The following is a 14875-nucleotide window of genomic DNA, read 5'->3' as shown; positions in this document are numbered from 1 at the left end:
ATGTGGTGCCATTGGTTACACGTCTCGGCCACCTCTTGTTCGCATTGACGGCACTTTGAACAGTGGGCGTTACGTTTCAGGTGTGTTACCACCCATGGCTCTACCCTTCTTTTGATCCCTGCAAAACCCTACATTTCAGCAGGATAATGCACGCCCGCATGTTGCAGGTCCTATACGGGCCTTTCTGGATACAGAAAATGTTCGACTGCTGCCCTGGCCAGCACATTCTCCAGATCTCTCACCAAGTGAAAACGTCTGGTCAATGGTGGCCGAACAACTGGCTCGTCACAATACGCCAGTCACTGCTCTTGATGAACTGTGGTATGGTGTTGAAGCTGCATGGGCAGCTGTACCTGTACACGCCATCCAAGTTCTGTTTGATTCAATGGCTAGGCGTATCAAGGCCGTTATTACAATCAGAGGTGGTTGTTCTGGGTACTGATTTCTCAGGATCTATGCACCCAAACTGCGTGAAAATGTAATCACATGTCAGTTCTAGTATAATATATTTGTCCAATGAATACGCGTTTATCATCTGCATTTCTTCTTGGTGTAGCAATTTTAATGGCCAGTAGTGTATGTCGACGGAGAATGAGTAAGATACTTACCTGACTCATGCCACTTCCTCATGTGATTGCGCTGAGCTAACGCGCAGATCGACTGCAACAGCAGCAAGAATATTAATTTTCCACTTTTCCGACGTCACTTATTTCCTTCTGTTACGTTGTCTAGGTGTTACACTATCACTTTCACGTAACTGGTTGTAGACATTGATCAATATGTGCCGAGTTGGTTGACGTTTATAGCTTGCCGCAGTCTTCGTATAAGAACGAACTGTATTCTTCCTATACTCTTCATACACCATGAGCATTTATGCTTTTTCTACATTGATTAATCCCGTCGTTCACTTAAGACTTATTGCTTGGACTGTCACACACTAGCAAGTCGCATTGCACTCAAGGAACACGCAAGCACACTATAAGCAGACATAGCCACATCGAACCTATCAACAACACAGATTGAATGTCACAAACAAGTGTCGGAGTGGAAGCTTTCCAGTGTACGATACCAGTGTACGAAACGTCGTGAACTACTCGCATCAGATTCCTGCAATAAATATCACTGAAGATCTAATTTAGAGTACTTTTTAGTTTGTTGATGTCAACAGGCATTGTTCCATTTGAAAAAGTATATGTTAGCACAAAAAATACCGTTTCTAAGTATTATTACAATTTGTTGTTCGGCTTAACAATTCGAGCTCCCGACTACCAATTCATTCCGTGAAAACTGCACATCAATAACACTTTTCATTTCCACGTTTTAGATGATTCATCTGTGAAGAATACTCCTGCGTGATTAAACTCACTCCATTACAAGATTCAACGTGCCTTTGATACAAAGCGTTTTCGATGTTTTAAGAGCGCGTGTTTGATGAAATGTTCGTAGTGAGAAATGAAATTACTCATCTTTACTGCTCATATGTCCGATGCGACACTCCCACGCTGTGAAATATATTACCCATATTCAAAAGATAAAGCGCATGTCTTAATGAAGGGAAATTGTGGTTGTAGTTGTCTTTCTGATGCAAAAAATAAGGTAGCCTGTATTTACAATTTTTTTTATTATTTTGCAGGAACAGTGGAGATAACTTCATGAGTCCCTCTGGCCATTAATACAGATGTTAATAGGATATATCATTATCTGGAAAGGTATGAAAATGCCTGATAATCATCGAAATTAACCGAAGGCTTACACTAATAAAATGGGCAATAAAATATCTTAAAACACAGTTAAACCGAATCAAAAACTCTCAGCCCGCATGAAACAAGAAAAATTCGTGCCATACAATCACACCTTATCCCACCTCCACAAGGACAGAAGAAAGCACAAAAATCTAAAGAGAGCAACAGCGTGTATTGTACCAAATTACAACACACTGGCACTGCAGCTACTGATTCGCCTTGAAAACAAAGGAATTGATGTAATCAACTATGAATACGAATTAGAAATGTGCCACTGGTCATCGCAAAGTGTGACATTGTCGCGTGAGGAGCCGGAATACTAGTCGTTTGTGCAGATCAGGCACCAGAAGCATCACAAACATTACTGTTGTCTATGTGACTATGGTCTAAATCGAATACGTAACTAAGTAAATTGAGGGAACTATCGTAATGAGAGACGTTAATGGAATCGAACGAAAATGTCAATTTTTTATTTATTTTTTGTATATTAGTACAAATTAATGAACAATAAGTTCTCAAAGTTTCAGTGATGAAATTGCAACAGATGTTCCTGGAAAGTAATTAAATGACTGACGCGACCTTCCTGACACACAAACTTTTTGAAGCAGTACTTCAATACTTACTCGCTGAATAGATATTCCACTCAATACTTTCAGGCAAACTTGCACAGGATACATTTAAACGGCTGTGATGTATACACTTTGGCTTCGTGTATGATGTGTGACTTTTGTCAGTGATATAAAGGGCAAAAAGTTCTACGATGGATTTGGGACTGGCGAACACAACAAACTCCCTTAGAACATGACAGACACTCTTAAAGTGTGTTATGGTAAGATTATCAGACGGAACCTATCAAGTGACATGAAACGTGCAGATGGGCAAGATATTTCCACGTGGTGACAACATAAGGTCATCCCATTCATCTTCTGTGCCACATTAGCTGGGGTAAGTGTATCCAGGCTCATGGGGATAACAACCCCTACATTTACTAGTAGAGGCTTCCAAATTATATCCTGGATGCTGTCAACCCCACTTACAGCTTTCTGGCCGATCCTTAACTTCTAAAAATGTGTGTTCGTGCCAAAACCAAGAATAGAAAGTAGTTTCTAAATTCACTAATACAGAAACGACGATCTAAAACCACATATTCATCTGCTACAGCTGTCAACATCGCAACTTAGGATACAGTTCTTTATTTAATGATGGAAAGCTACGGAGGATGTAGATATTAAAGAGAATGGACTTTAAGATACGAAATTTCACTGAAGACATCTTGGAAAAAAAATATAAATATAGCGTCTCTCTGCAGCTGAAAAGTTAGATGAACACCTGATAAAGGAAACACGGCAGAAAAGAAGAAACAAAAAGAGTAGGCTTGAAGGGAAAGAGGACCCTGAGTACAGATCTGGGGCCTTCTAAAGAGGTCACGTAAGAAACAACGTTAGGTTGAACTTTAAACTGCATGTCCTAAAATTACTTTTTTAAGTAAATATAACTTTTTCTCAAAATCTATGAAGGCTATAATTATGAAATTTTGTACACTTATTTCTATAAACCCTATGAATGTTGTCTCAAGAGTCAGTTTTGGAATTCTGAGTGTAGGCTGAGATATGGGGCAAGTGCTTGGAATTTTGTGTGCATTTTATATTATTCCTACAGAATTATATTTTAAAATTTATTAAAATTCTCCTATCCGATATCATCATAAAATCTCATGAGAAAAGCTTACTATATGCAAGGATATTAAACAGAGATAATTTTTTAGAAATCTTTTGAATAGTTTCCTAGCAAGGGGTATTTACCTTAATTTTTGACAATATAAGTTTAAATTCAATAGAAAAAAAAGAGTCAAATATACATAATCCAAGGATCTTAACAGTAAATGTGTTAATTTCATGTAAAGCATGGTACAAGATTTCGTTGCCGTATCTTAGAAATTATGGATTTGGTGCATCTTTCAAGTAGTGTTTGTTTTTCATGAACGTCCCCCCATAAGTCAAGATACCGGAGCCAGAATCGGTGTGATACTAGAGTTAACAGTGGTGGTATCACGTCTTCGCCGCCTCCTGCCGATTCCGTAAGGGAGCTGAGGATCGCTGTGTCCTTGCTGCAGGCGGGCGCCACTGAGATGCAGCTGCTTCCTGTGTGGACGGTACTGGCGGCGGTCGCCACTCAGCGCAGCCTGGCCACCACCGACCTGACGTGCGACTGCCGCGTGTGGCAACTGCGGGACCCCTCGATCAGCCTGCACTGCTCCAGAAAAGAGGTACGAAGCTGCTCTTGGCACAAGTGGGATATTTTCATTTGGGCACATCTTTCTCTTCTTAACCATTTGACTACCGTCGGGACGTATGTGTCCCACTATAGTTAACATCGAACCGATCCATGTTATTATATTTACAGATCGCAGCTGTAGGTTACACTGTTCTCAAGTTTTATTGCCAACCCTCGCCTCCGTACTCTCAGTTCGAATTAGGCAACCCAATTACCAGATTCGCAAATCGGGCTGTCCTCTCACCTTCCCAGACATATGGTGACAACGACTTCTACTCACGAATTGACGTTTGTCACATCACAAACTAAGACCGTATTGAACACTTGCAGTATGAGTTACAAACTTGGAGATATGTCCTATCCACTGACGTATGTATATTTGTAGTTTCTCAGCAGTCGTCTTCTGAAACGCTGGTGATTCTTATAAACAATCCTGTTCAAAAATGGCTCTGAGAGCCATGGGACTTAACATCTGAGGTGATCAGTCCCCTAGAACTTCGAACTACTTAAACATAACTAACCTAAGGGCTCATACACATCCATGCCCGAGGCAGGATTCGAACCTGCGACCGTACCGGTCGCACGGTTCCGGACTGAAGCGCCTAGAACCGCTCGGTCACAGCGGCCGGCAGACAATTCCTTATGTGACGCTCCCCAAACTCCTTGAAAAACGATACGGTGGGATACATTCTTTTCATATTGTTACCACTGATTGGAACATTAATTTAAATAACAATTCATTAGCTTTTTTGAAAAAAAAAATTAGCACTCAAACGGTTCAGCGACACCTATCGACAGTTCCGTCCTACATACCTGAAAGATCTACAGATGTTTAAAAAAGATTCACCCGTTTTCCATAGTCCACGTCGTCTCACATGGATATGAACGAAGGCAGCAAAGCGAAGGAAGAAAAAAAAAAAAAACAGCTCGGAGTTCTCTACGCCCTTTACGATCGATCCATCGTTGAGGCGTAACTGAATTGTTGAAACGAAGAACGCACATCGTCTTTTTTGCTGTGTTATCGTTACCGTTATCTCGACGGAGGAAGGGAAAATCCCACTGAGTAACCCGTATTTTTCGGTATTTGCTGTGTCTCGTTTGTAATAGGTATTTTCAAGAATAAGATTATCACTCTGCAGCGGAGTGTGCGCTGATATGAAACTTCCTGGCAGATTAAATCTGTGTGCCGGACCGAGTCTCGAACTCGGCAAGTGCTCTACCATAGGCGGACGTTCTATGACACCTGTTCACGTTCATCATTGATCCAGTTACTCAGTTTTTTGTTACAGAGGGCAGCTAACCCTCTGACCGAACAAGCTAAGCTACCGTGCCGGCGACCAACTCAGCTACCCAAGCACGACTCACGACCCGTCCTCACACCTTCAGTTCTGCCAGTACCTCGTCTCCTACCTTCCAAACTTCACGGAAGCTCTTCTGTGAACCTTGCACAACTAACACTCCTGGAAGAAAGGGTATTGCGGAGACTTGGCTTAGCCACAGCCTGGGGGATTTTCATCTGCAGCGGAGTGTGCGTTGATATGAAATTTCGCAGAAGAGCTTCTGTGACGTTTGGAACCTAGGAGACGAGGTACTGACAGAACTGAAGCTGTGAGAAGGAGTCGTAAGTCGTGCTTGGGTAGCTCAACGCCGCCACGGTAACTGAACTCGTTCGGTCAGAGGGTTAGCTGCTCTCTCTAATAAAAAAACTGAGTTAATTGATCAACGACGAACTGAAACGCGTGTCTTGCGACGTCCGCCCCGAGCAGATACAACGAACAAAAACGAACAAAATGAGATTAATAATAATAAAAAAGAGTTGGTATATCACTCGCCCGCGAAAGGCAAAGGTCCCGAGTTCGAGTCTTTGTCCGGCACACAGTTTTAATCTGCTAGGAAGTTTTAGGTACTTTCAATTTTGTACTAATATTTCTTATTACTAATAAGCGAGTAGAAAAACGAAATATCAGGTAGCCATAGCAGCAGTGCTAAAATTTTTGGTTTTTTAATTAACATTATTTCAATGAGTAATTTTTTTTTCTAACACTTGCATTGCTTTGAATTATTCCTTAGTATAGAAAACATGAAAAGCAATCAGTGCTAATTTAATAACAATACCGATTGAAACGAGCAAGAAACACACGGCATAAGAATTGGTACAGCATTGTTGAGATGACAGTGTCCATGCCGCCGTGCGTCATGGCTTAAGGAACGCGTGTAGTGCTGTGTGCAAGATTTGCCCCAACCTGGTCTATACTTTAGTTTCTGTCGTCGCCGGACATCCATTGTGTTGCATAATGGCACCAATCCGATTCTGGAAATGTTTTTACTAAGTGATGTTGCAATGAAGTACAACTCTTTATTTGTTTTTAAAGGATTAAAGATTTGTCTGTCATTTCTATGGAATAACGAAAGAGGAAGGAACTCATGAAACAGTAATAAATTAGAATCTTAACATCATTTCATTCTTTGTCTGCAATAAAAATAGAAATTAGCTGATCTGCTTCCCTTGTCTACGTTACAAGTCTTATCTGCTTGCAGCCCTTGAAAACGGGCAAATTAACATGAAAACTGGAGTTTATCAACCTCAGTTTTCAACCATTAGCACTCACTAGCCGTAATGTCCGTATAGTGTTATGATCCTTGATTACAACATAGCTACTGAGCACAGTTTCAAAGGAGAATACTGATGATTTGGTCTAGTATTCAGTCAATTATAACTTTTAGAGAAAAGCAGTTCATGGTGGATGGACTAAGTTTTCTTTTGTTTGTGTATTTAAATATTTTGATTCTATGTATCTTGAAACTTGGTGAGTTACAATTTTTTAATCTTTGTTCAATTTCCATGTTCATTACAGGAAATAATAGAAAAAACAGCTAACTGGTTATTTCCGAAACAGGGTTATTAACGGTTGAAACAGTCAGGAACAACTGGCGTGCGAGAAAACCGATATAATCCGAACCGGTTGTTTCAGCGATAACCGCTATCCCCAATCTCGACGCGACCCACATTGGGTAATGAAGGAGCTAATTAGCTAGTTAGCTGACGCACCAGCAACCACATAAAACGTCGGCTTATAACTGCAGCCAAGGTAATCTTCTAGCTTCGATACATAAGTCAAAATACACCGCACGGTTCCATCCCCATACATTCAAAATGTACAGCCTTGTGAAATCGGATGAACGTCTTTGGAACACCTTGTATGGTATCACAATGTTCCGCAACCCTCTCTTTATTGCGGTAGTGCTACTGGTCCGTGAGTAATTAGAGAGCCTCTGTGAAGGCTTGAAGAGGAGAGTCATTAGCTGGCAGAATGTTTCATTCACCTGACAAGAATTACTGTACCCTCAGGAACACACATACACAGTTTAGAAACGTGAACCACGGTTTTTCCAGAATTATAATAAGCAAAAATTGTTTCGTTTAGCATTCTTCGATGCCGAGATCGTTAGAGACGGAGAACCACACCGATTTGGGGAAGGACGGGACAGAAAATGGGCCGTGCCGTTTCCAAAGGACCCATCCCGACCTTCGCCTCAAGCGATGCGAGAAGCTACGAAACAAGTCTGGAAGGCATGAGTGAACCGCCAACTTTTCGAGTTTGAGTCCAGTGCCTTACCAATGCGCTACCTAGCTCTCGGGCTGTCCAAAAGACAGATTAAATAGAAAGTAGTTTAAAGGCTATATCGAGAAACTGAGCACAAGGCTAGCAGTGACATTTGTAAAAGTACAGCAACACACTAAGACACATTTTAGACGAAGAACGTGGCGAATAACGGAGTCTTGAACCGTCCTCACACGGGACGAATTGGCTAACGTTGGCCTGGAGCTGTACGAGTTCTGTAACGCCGCTTCCTATTATTTCATGTTGAGGAACCATATCATGGCGTGATCACACAGTAAGTGCACCGTGCCTCAATAGAGGCAAAAACGCCCTCTATGTCACAGGCAGAGCTTGCGAGATTCCATACCGTTTTTGTCGTCTTCGCTATAAGCCCATATGTGCTAAGTTTATTTTACAACTTCATACGAGTGTGTGCTATTTCTAAACACGAGTAAATTGAGTATCTCTAGATAACGTGTCGTTATTGGCACGATTTGCTGTAGTAAAGTGGTGGAAAAGTCATATTGATGGCAACATTATGAATAGTATAGCTGCTACTCACCATATAACGGAGATGCTGAGTCGCAGATAGGCACAACGGAAATACTGTCGCAAAATAAGCTTTCGGCCAACAAGGTCTTCGTCAAAAATAGACAACAGACACACACATACGCACACCCACCCACCCACACACACACACACACACACACACACACACACACACACACACATTGGGACTGATGACCACAGATGCTAAGTCCCATAGTGCTCAGAGCCATTTCTGAACGAACACACACACACACACATATATATATATAGTCAAGCAAACGCAACTCACACGCACCAGACTACAGTCTCTGGTAGCAGGTGCACTGCATGATGGGAGAAGCGACTGGGTGGGGGTAAGGAGTAGGTTGGGGCGGGGAGAGAGAAGGATGCTGTTTCATATTTAATTATTTTCGTGTTTTAAAAGTACGCCGTTTTAAGCCAAGGGCACACTGAAGTTTCGTGAAAAACACGTCGTTCTTGGTAGGATTTTTTGTAATGAAATGCCACCAATAACATATCGGCGACTAAAGCCTTCAGAAGATCGTAACATAAAATACAAGGCGAATTGTAGTCGAGCTTCAGCGCAGTGCAGTTAGTTGGGGGGGGGGGGGAGGCAAGGTACAAAAGGACGTGTTATCCGTTTGCGACTTACTGTACCCGACATTTTTCATTTTTCACAGTTTTCTACGGGTGATCAGCACCAGCCAGCACACAGTGAAACTAAAGTAGAAAATTACTGAGAGACAAGGACAGTCGAGGGTACTGAATTAAAACAGTAAATTACTATAGGAGTAAATTTTTCTTTTACTCACAAAGTAAATCTATTTATTCTGTAAGTGATGGAAAGCACCATCAAAGAATAGACTGCTACGTTAGTACCTTACGGAGGAAATAAGACCAAAATCTACCCATAAGCAGTTGTAGAAGTAAAGATAGAGAATAAGGGGTATTCTTCGGTTTCTGCATGTTAAATACCGAATTCTATGGATTACCTGGACTACGAAGAATATACGGTAATGGAGGAAGAGCTAGACATACCAACAATTAGGGTTTTATTGGAGGGAAGAGACCCATTTGCGGTGTATACCGACAACGATTTCAAAATGCTGGCTAGGTTCAGTAGGGCATATTTTGAGTCGCTTCTTGGTAAACTGGAGCTGTTACCGTAGCATAATACTTGTCTCCTAAGCTGCGACTTCTTTGAGGACTGCGAATATTTCTCACTGGTACTTCTCGAATTTGTAGCAGGGGATCTTATTAACATCCATCGTACTACTACTGGAAAAGCTCTTAACGGTGTAATAAACAGTTTAATTGACTTAGAGCCACTGCATATGTGAATGCGACAGAACAAAGAAATTATATCAGAAACAGAAGGGAATTCTATGGCACTGGTGGATTCCCGAAGCCCATTGTAATCATACACTGGTGTGCAAAATTAAAGCAACAAACGGATATTTTCCGTAGTTACGTTTATTTTGCCACAAAATAATTTAAACAGATGATAGTAAAGTAGAAACAGCGTAAAGACTACAGAACGTAACCAACTGCAACTTACATAACAGGGAATGAAAATATTCTTCGTTTCTTCGAACCAGCGGATTTTCACACACATTCCGATTACTGGTTAGTGTGCTCAGTATGGTGTGTGACCACCTCTGGCAACAATACAGTCCTGACAAAGAAGGGGCATGCTGTGAATGATGACATCAATCCTATGTGAGACAATAACGCCCCTTCTTTCAGCAGAGCTGCTCACAACTCTTGGAGAGTGGTTGGTGGATTCTGACGTGATGCAGCCGATCTCCGTAGTGCATCCGAAACATGCTCTACGTGGTTCAAATCGGGAGAGCGAACAGGCCACGCCATGTATGTAATATCTTCCGTTTCCGCGGAAACATCAACTACCCTTGGTCTATGACGTCGCGCATTGTTGTCCATCAGTACGACGTCTGGTCCAACAGAACCTAGCAACAATCGCGCTTGATGTCCCAAGACCTCTCCAATGATACCTGACAGCAGTTAAACCTTGGCGATTCACCCGAACAATCTCATGAAGAGCCATTCGAGTGGTCAACATAATCCCTGTCCCTCCTCCTTGATATCAGTCTCTTTCCACAATGTCCGGGCCCAGATATCGTGTTCCACGTTCCAACCAGGGGCGAATCTGCCCACAATTACTTTCCAGAACAATTCAGGACTCGTCTGTGAAAAGAACATCGGTCTACTGTTCGACCGTCAAGTTGGCATTTTGACGACTCCACTGTAGACGTTCCCTTTTGTGAAGACGCATCAGAGGTACACATACTGCAGGTCTCCAACAATAAAGGTCACTCTGCTGAAGCCTTCTGTACACTGTTTGCCTTGATACAACACGTCCAGTGAAAGCTGCGAGCTCAGTTGCCAATTGCTGTGCTGCACCAGGGCCCTTACAGCCAAATAATGGTCCTCTCTTTTTGACGTGACACGTGGTCGTCGCTGCCGGGGTCTTCGAGATACAGTTTAGATCTCTCCACTACTAGAAACAACAAAACGAGTCACATTAATCCATCGGGCCGTATCAGTTTGCGACTCTCCTATTTCAATTCTTCCTATGGCCCTCCAATGCTAAGAGTCTGGTTGGCGTCTTTTCTGTGCCATACCGCACAGTCTGTGACTGTGTACACAGCGATTATGGATGTGGGACTATTCTGCAAACACTATTCCATTTGATAGGTCTCGTGAGGTCATCGTTGGCGTGGTTGTCCGTCGAACGGTATGCCATTTTCCGTGGACAACAGGATCGTACGGATATCTGTTGACAGTTTGAATAATTATATCATGAATTAGACACAGAGCAAGGAAATAGTGGTTTATTATTTTAATTTTGGACACTATACCTTGTTCTTCTGGAGCACAAGCATAAATATACAGATACCGCAAGAATTTTTTTTCTATACACACCAATCATCTGTGATAGCAATATGAAGATTTTCAACATGGTAAGTCGGGTTCCACGCATGGTGCACGCATTTGGGGTGTTGGTAGACCTGCTGCAGATTTTGAAAATGGACAGTATAATGGGTTGCTAGTTGGAGATAGCGGATATGCTCCCTCCAGCCACCATGTGACTTCTGTTTGTGAACCCCAAAAAGGAGCCGTAGAGTGCTACAATAGACCCCATATTGCAACCAGATATGTAATAGAGCGTACCATCGTTGTTTAGGAGATTCTCATAAAACAATGTGATATTAACAACACAAATGTGGGAATGTTATTGTGGCTGCTACAGCTCTGCAAAACGATTTGATAGAAATTGGAGATTTGTTTCACCCTGCTGCTGTGGATGTGAATGACACCTAACAATATGCATTTCACCCAGAAGCAGATACTGCGGGCCATGCTGTCAAAAGGTCTATTATACTTAAGGGGAGTATAAATGCCCATTTTGGCAAAAAATTTAATTTGTTTTACTGCAGAAACATTAATTGGAATTTGATGATTAATTTTATGTACAATTTATTAAATTTGATTGAGTGGAATTATGTTAAATGTAGTCTTTAATTTAGTGAGATGCATGGAACATTTCTTAACCTATTTCTCAGTGAAAAATTTACCTCTCAAGAATCATAGCATCCAGGAGTCTGCGGCATGATATAAATTCTAGTGGAACACTGTGCTCCTTCACTGGAAGGCCTGATGTAACAAATGGCTCTGAGCACTATGGGACTTAACTGCTGAGGTCATCAGTCCCCTAGAACTTAGAACTACTTAAACCTAACTAACCTAAGGACATCACACACATCCCTGCAAGAGGCAGGATTCGAACCTGCGACCGTAGCGGTCGCGCGGTTCCACACTGTAGTGCCTAGAACCCCTCGGCCACTCCGGCCGGCTACCTGATGTAACACTTGTAATTCTTGTCTAGTTGGTTCATACGGATATCCTTGGTATAACGACGACCTTAGCTTTTGAAGACACCGCTGAATGACGGAAAGACGATTAGGAGTAGTCTGCGAGATACCATCAATCGACTCTCAGAATACTTTGGTCAAGCCATAAGAAGCAACTACAATAACGTAGATGGTATGAAAGACGCTATGTAGGCAACTTTCTTCCATAAAATATCAACAGATGACAAGGCGATCCACAAGTTTCTTTCACGCGAGTGGCCTAAATATAAACAAGCTTAATCAGCTGTAACTTTAGATACTCGTTACCAGTGGCTATTAGAGTTTATAGAGATTTGGCCAATTTAGTCTACTGAAGAAATGTCTCACAGGGAAAACGCAAAATGTGACTGAATCATTCAACAATGTAGTTTAGACAATAGTACCTAATAATGTATTTGCGGGTTCCATACACCGAAGCCTGATGTGCACGATGCTGCCCTCACTTTCAATAATGGTAATACTGGCAGACTGACGGTGTTGGAGCAGCTGGCAGTGAAGACTGGTTGGAATACGCGAACCATACTGGAGGAACTGGGCTATGAGTGAGTCGAAAAAGCTGAACTGCAATCCCGAAAAACATCCAAGGAGGCATGTTCTTTGAAGGGGAGGAGAAGGATGCATTCAGACAATGTAGAAGATGACGAATATTACAGTGCTTCTGTGTTTTAAATGTTGTTACTATTAAAATGTTTGCTTTCATTTAAATCAATTTCTAGCTGCAATTTCTGGAAAACAAAATGTTCGAGACAAATGCCCTATATTCTAAGATACTATAGAAGATAGACTTTTTATTTGTTTACAGCTAATGTATAATCCTTGTGATACTACACTTGTAGAGTGTAGCGGCTGCAAGTATATTCCCTGTAAAATGAACAAAAATTTAAGGAAAAATGTAACAAAAAGGGGTACTCCAAGAATATACTTCAACCAAACCAGAGGAGTTAGTACATCAAGCCTGTATAAGTAACATGCAAAAATTTTAACTGAGTTCCATGAAGTAGTTTCAGAGGAAATGGGTAATGAAATTAACAAATTTGACATTAGTTGGATAGCCCATTCATACTCTCCTTAATTATTTTAATTAAAGTTGCATCCAATGAGCTAGTAAAATAACAAATTAGTGTGAGTACTTTTCCTTCTAAAATCAATAAGTAAAGCACTCTATTCTCACTACTACAGTGAAATATGACACGTTTTATTTACGTACAACATTCAGTTACGTTCCTCTGTTTTTTCTTTCTTTTCTTCAACTAGAGGATTAACATTTTCAAATATTTCTTACTTCTGTACACAGAGTAATACAGCATAGATATCTTGACTAGTTCTAAGAAACACAAGATGTCTCTTTTATAATCTTGCTAATATGAATAAATATTAGTTTGTGGTAATGACAAAAATTAATTGTGCTGATCCTGAAATAATTGTGAAATTACGACAAATATTATGTAATGTGAGAAAAATAGCGTATTAACCATTGGACGAAATCAAGCATATTAAATACGTTTCGTACATTTCTGTATACAAAACATATTCATATACAGATTCCTAAATTGCTCGAGCACTTGCATGAAGGACTGGAACCTGAAGTTTGTTCCATTCCACTCTTGAAGTTTTTCGTTAATTTTCATTTTGAAGCTATGCTCTTCTTCTAAATATAATTCTTTCAATCACCATTATTTCTGCATTTTATTCCTCTCGTATTAAACGCATTAAACGCACTTTTAACGAATGAAGTTCGTCTTCCTTTTTTCAAAAACTTCCTGTTCTTCACTATAACCGCATGTTCTCTGCTTTTTTCATTATTTCTGATAAGTTCCAAACAAGCTGAGTTTTACGACTGTGGGATAAACTTCCACCTTCATTAGTTTCATTAAAATCTTCGGAGTTGTTATCGTCATCGATGTTGCTTGAAAGGACCACATTTTTATCAGTTGTGTCATTGTCCTCAAATCCATTTATCCTCCTAAAATTTGTGGGATCATATCTGCAACCATTTGGCTTGTATTATTTATCTTCGTCTCAACCACTCCACTGTCAGTGGGCTCGCATTCGGGAGTACCACCGTTCAAACCCGCCTCTGGGCATCCTGATTTAGGTTTCCCGTGATTTCAATAAATCGATTCAGGCAAATGCCGGGGTGGTTCCTCTGAAAGGGCACGCCCAATTTCCTTCCCCATCGTTCCCTAATCCGACAGAACCGGTGACCTCTCTGTTTCGTCCCCTTCCCCCAAATCCACCAACCAACAACTGTCAGTTTGGAACTGTTCTCTACAACATTTAGCTTTAAGTTTCTTTGCTTCGCTTCCATGTCCTTCCAAATTACTGTAAGCTCTTCTTGTGAGGATTGTGTAAGAGCTTCTGCGTTGTATTTGACAAGTACCCGTTTTCAATTTTAGCATGTTTAGATCGTGCATTTTAGATTCATTACTTCAACAAACCGCTCTCTTTCACTTTCTGGTATTTTTTTTTTTTTTTTACGTTTCTGAATACTTAAATTGTCCTTGGCTACCTCCATTTGCTATTAGGTAGTGCGTAAAAAAATTGTAAATGGTGCCACTTCAATTAACAAGTGTCACCCGCAAATAATACAGACACTAAACTGTAGATAGATGTGTGTGTGTGTGGGGGGGGGGGGGGGGGGGGAAGGGGGGGTAAAGGCTGAACAATAGATTCGCCCATTGCTAATACGCTTCTCTTATATGGTACATCAATCTTATCATTAATGCAACAGCATTAAATTTTTTGAATTTTGATAGTCCTTTCTATCATTTAACAC

General features: G+C 41.0%; 1 protein-coding gene across 3 annotated transcripts in view; it reads left to right on the top strand.

Moving 5' to 3' along the window:
• Positions 1–14875, top strand: part of LOC126148036 (macrophage mannose receptor 1-like) — a 72851-nt gene that overhangs the window by 20237 nt on the left and 37739 nt on the right. For 2 of the 3 annotated variants that reach the window (XM_049915730.1, XM_049915729.1), the window contains one exon: positions 3856–4008. In XM_049915730.1, the coding sequence (XP_049771687.1) occupies positions 3871–4008 (138 nt within the window). In that variant the 5' untranslated portion in view covers positions 3856–3870. Of the gene's footprint in view, positions 1–1679; positions 1710–3855; positions 4009–14875 lie in introns of those variants that run through there. The other variant, XM_049915731.1, reaches the window with a different exon arrangement.

This window comes from Schistocerca cancellata, chromosome 2, assembly GCF_023864275.1.
Source record: "Schistocerca cancellata isolate TAMUIC-IGC-003103 chromosome 2, iqSchCanc2.1, whole genome shotgun sequence".
Lineage (NCBI taxonomy): Eukaryota > Metazoa > Arthropoda > Insecta > Orthoptera > Acrididae > Schistocerca > Schistocerca cancellata.
Note: the sequence above shows the minus strand (reverse complement) of the source record. Positions and strands in the feature narration are given on the sequence as shown.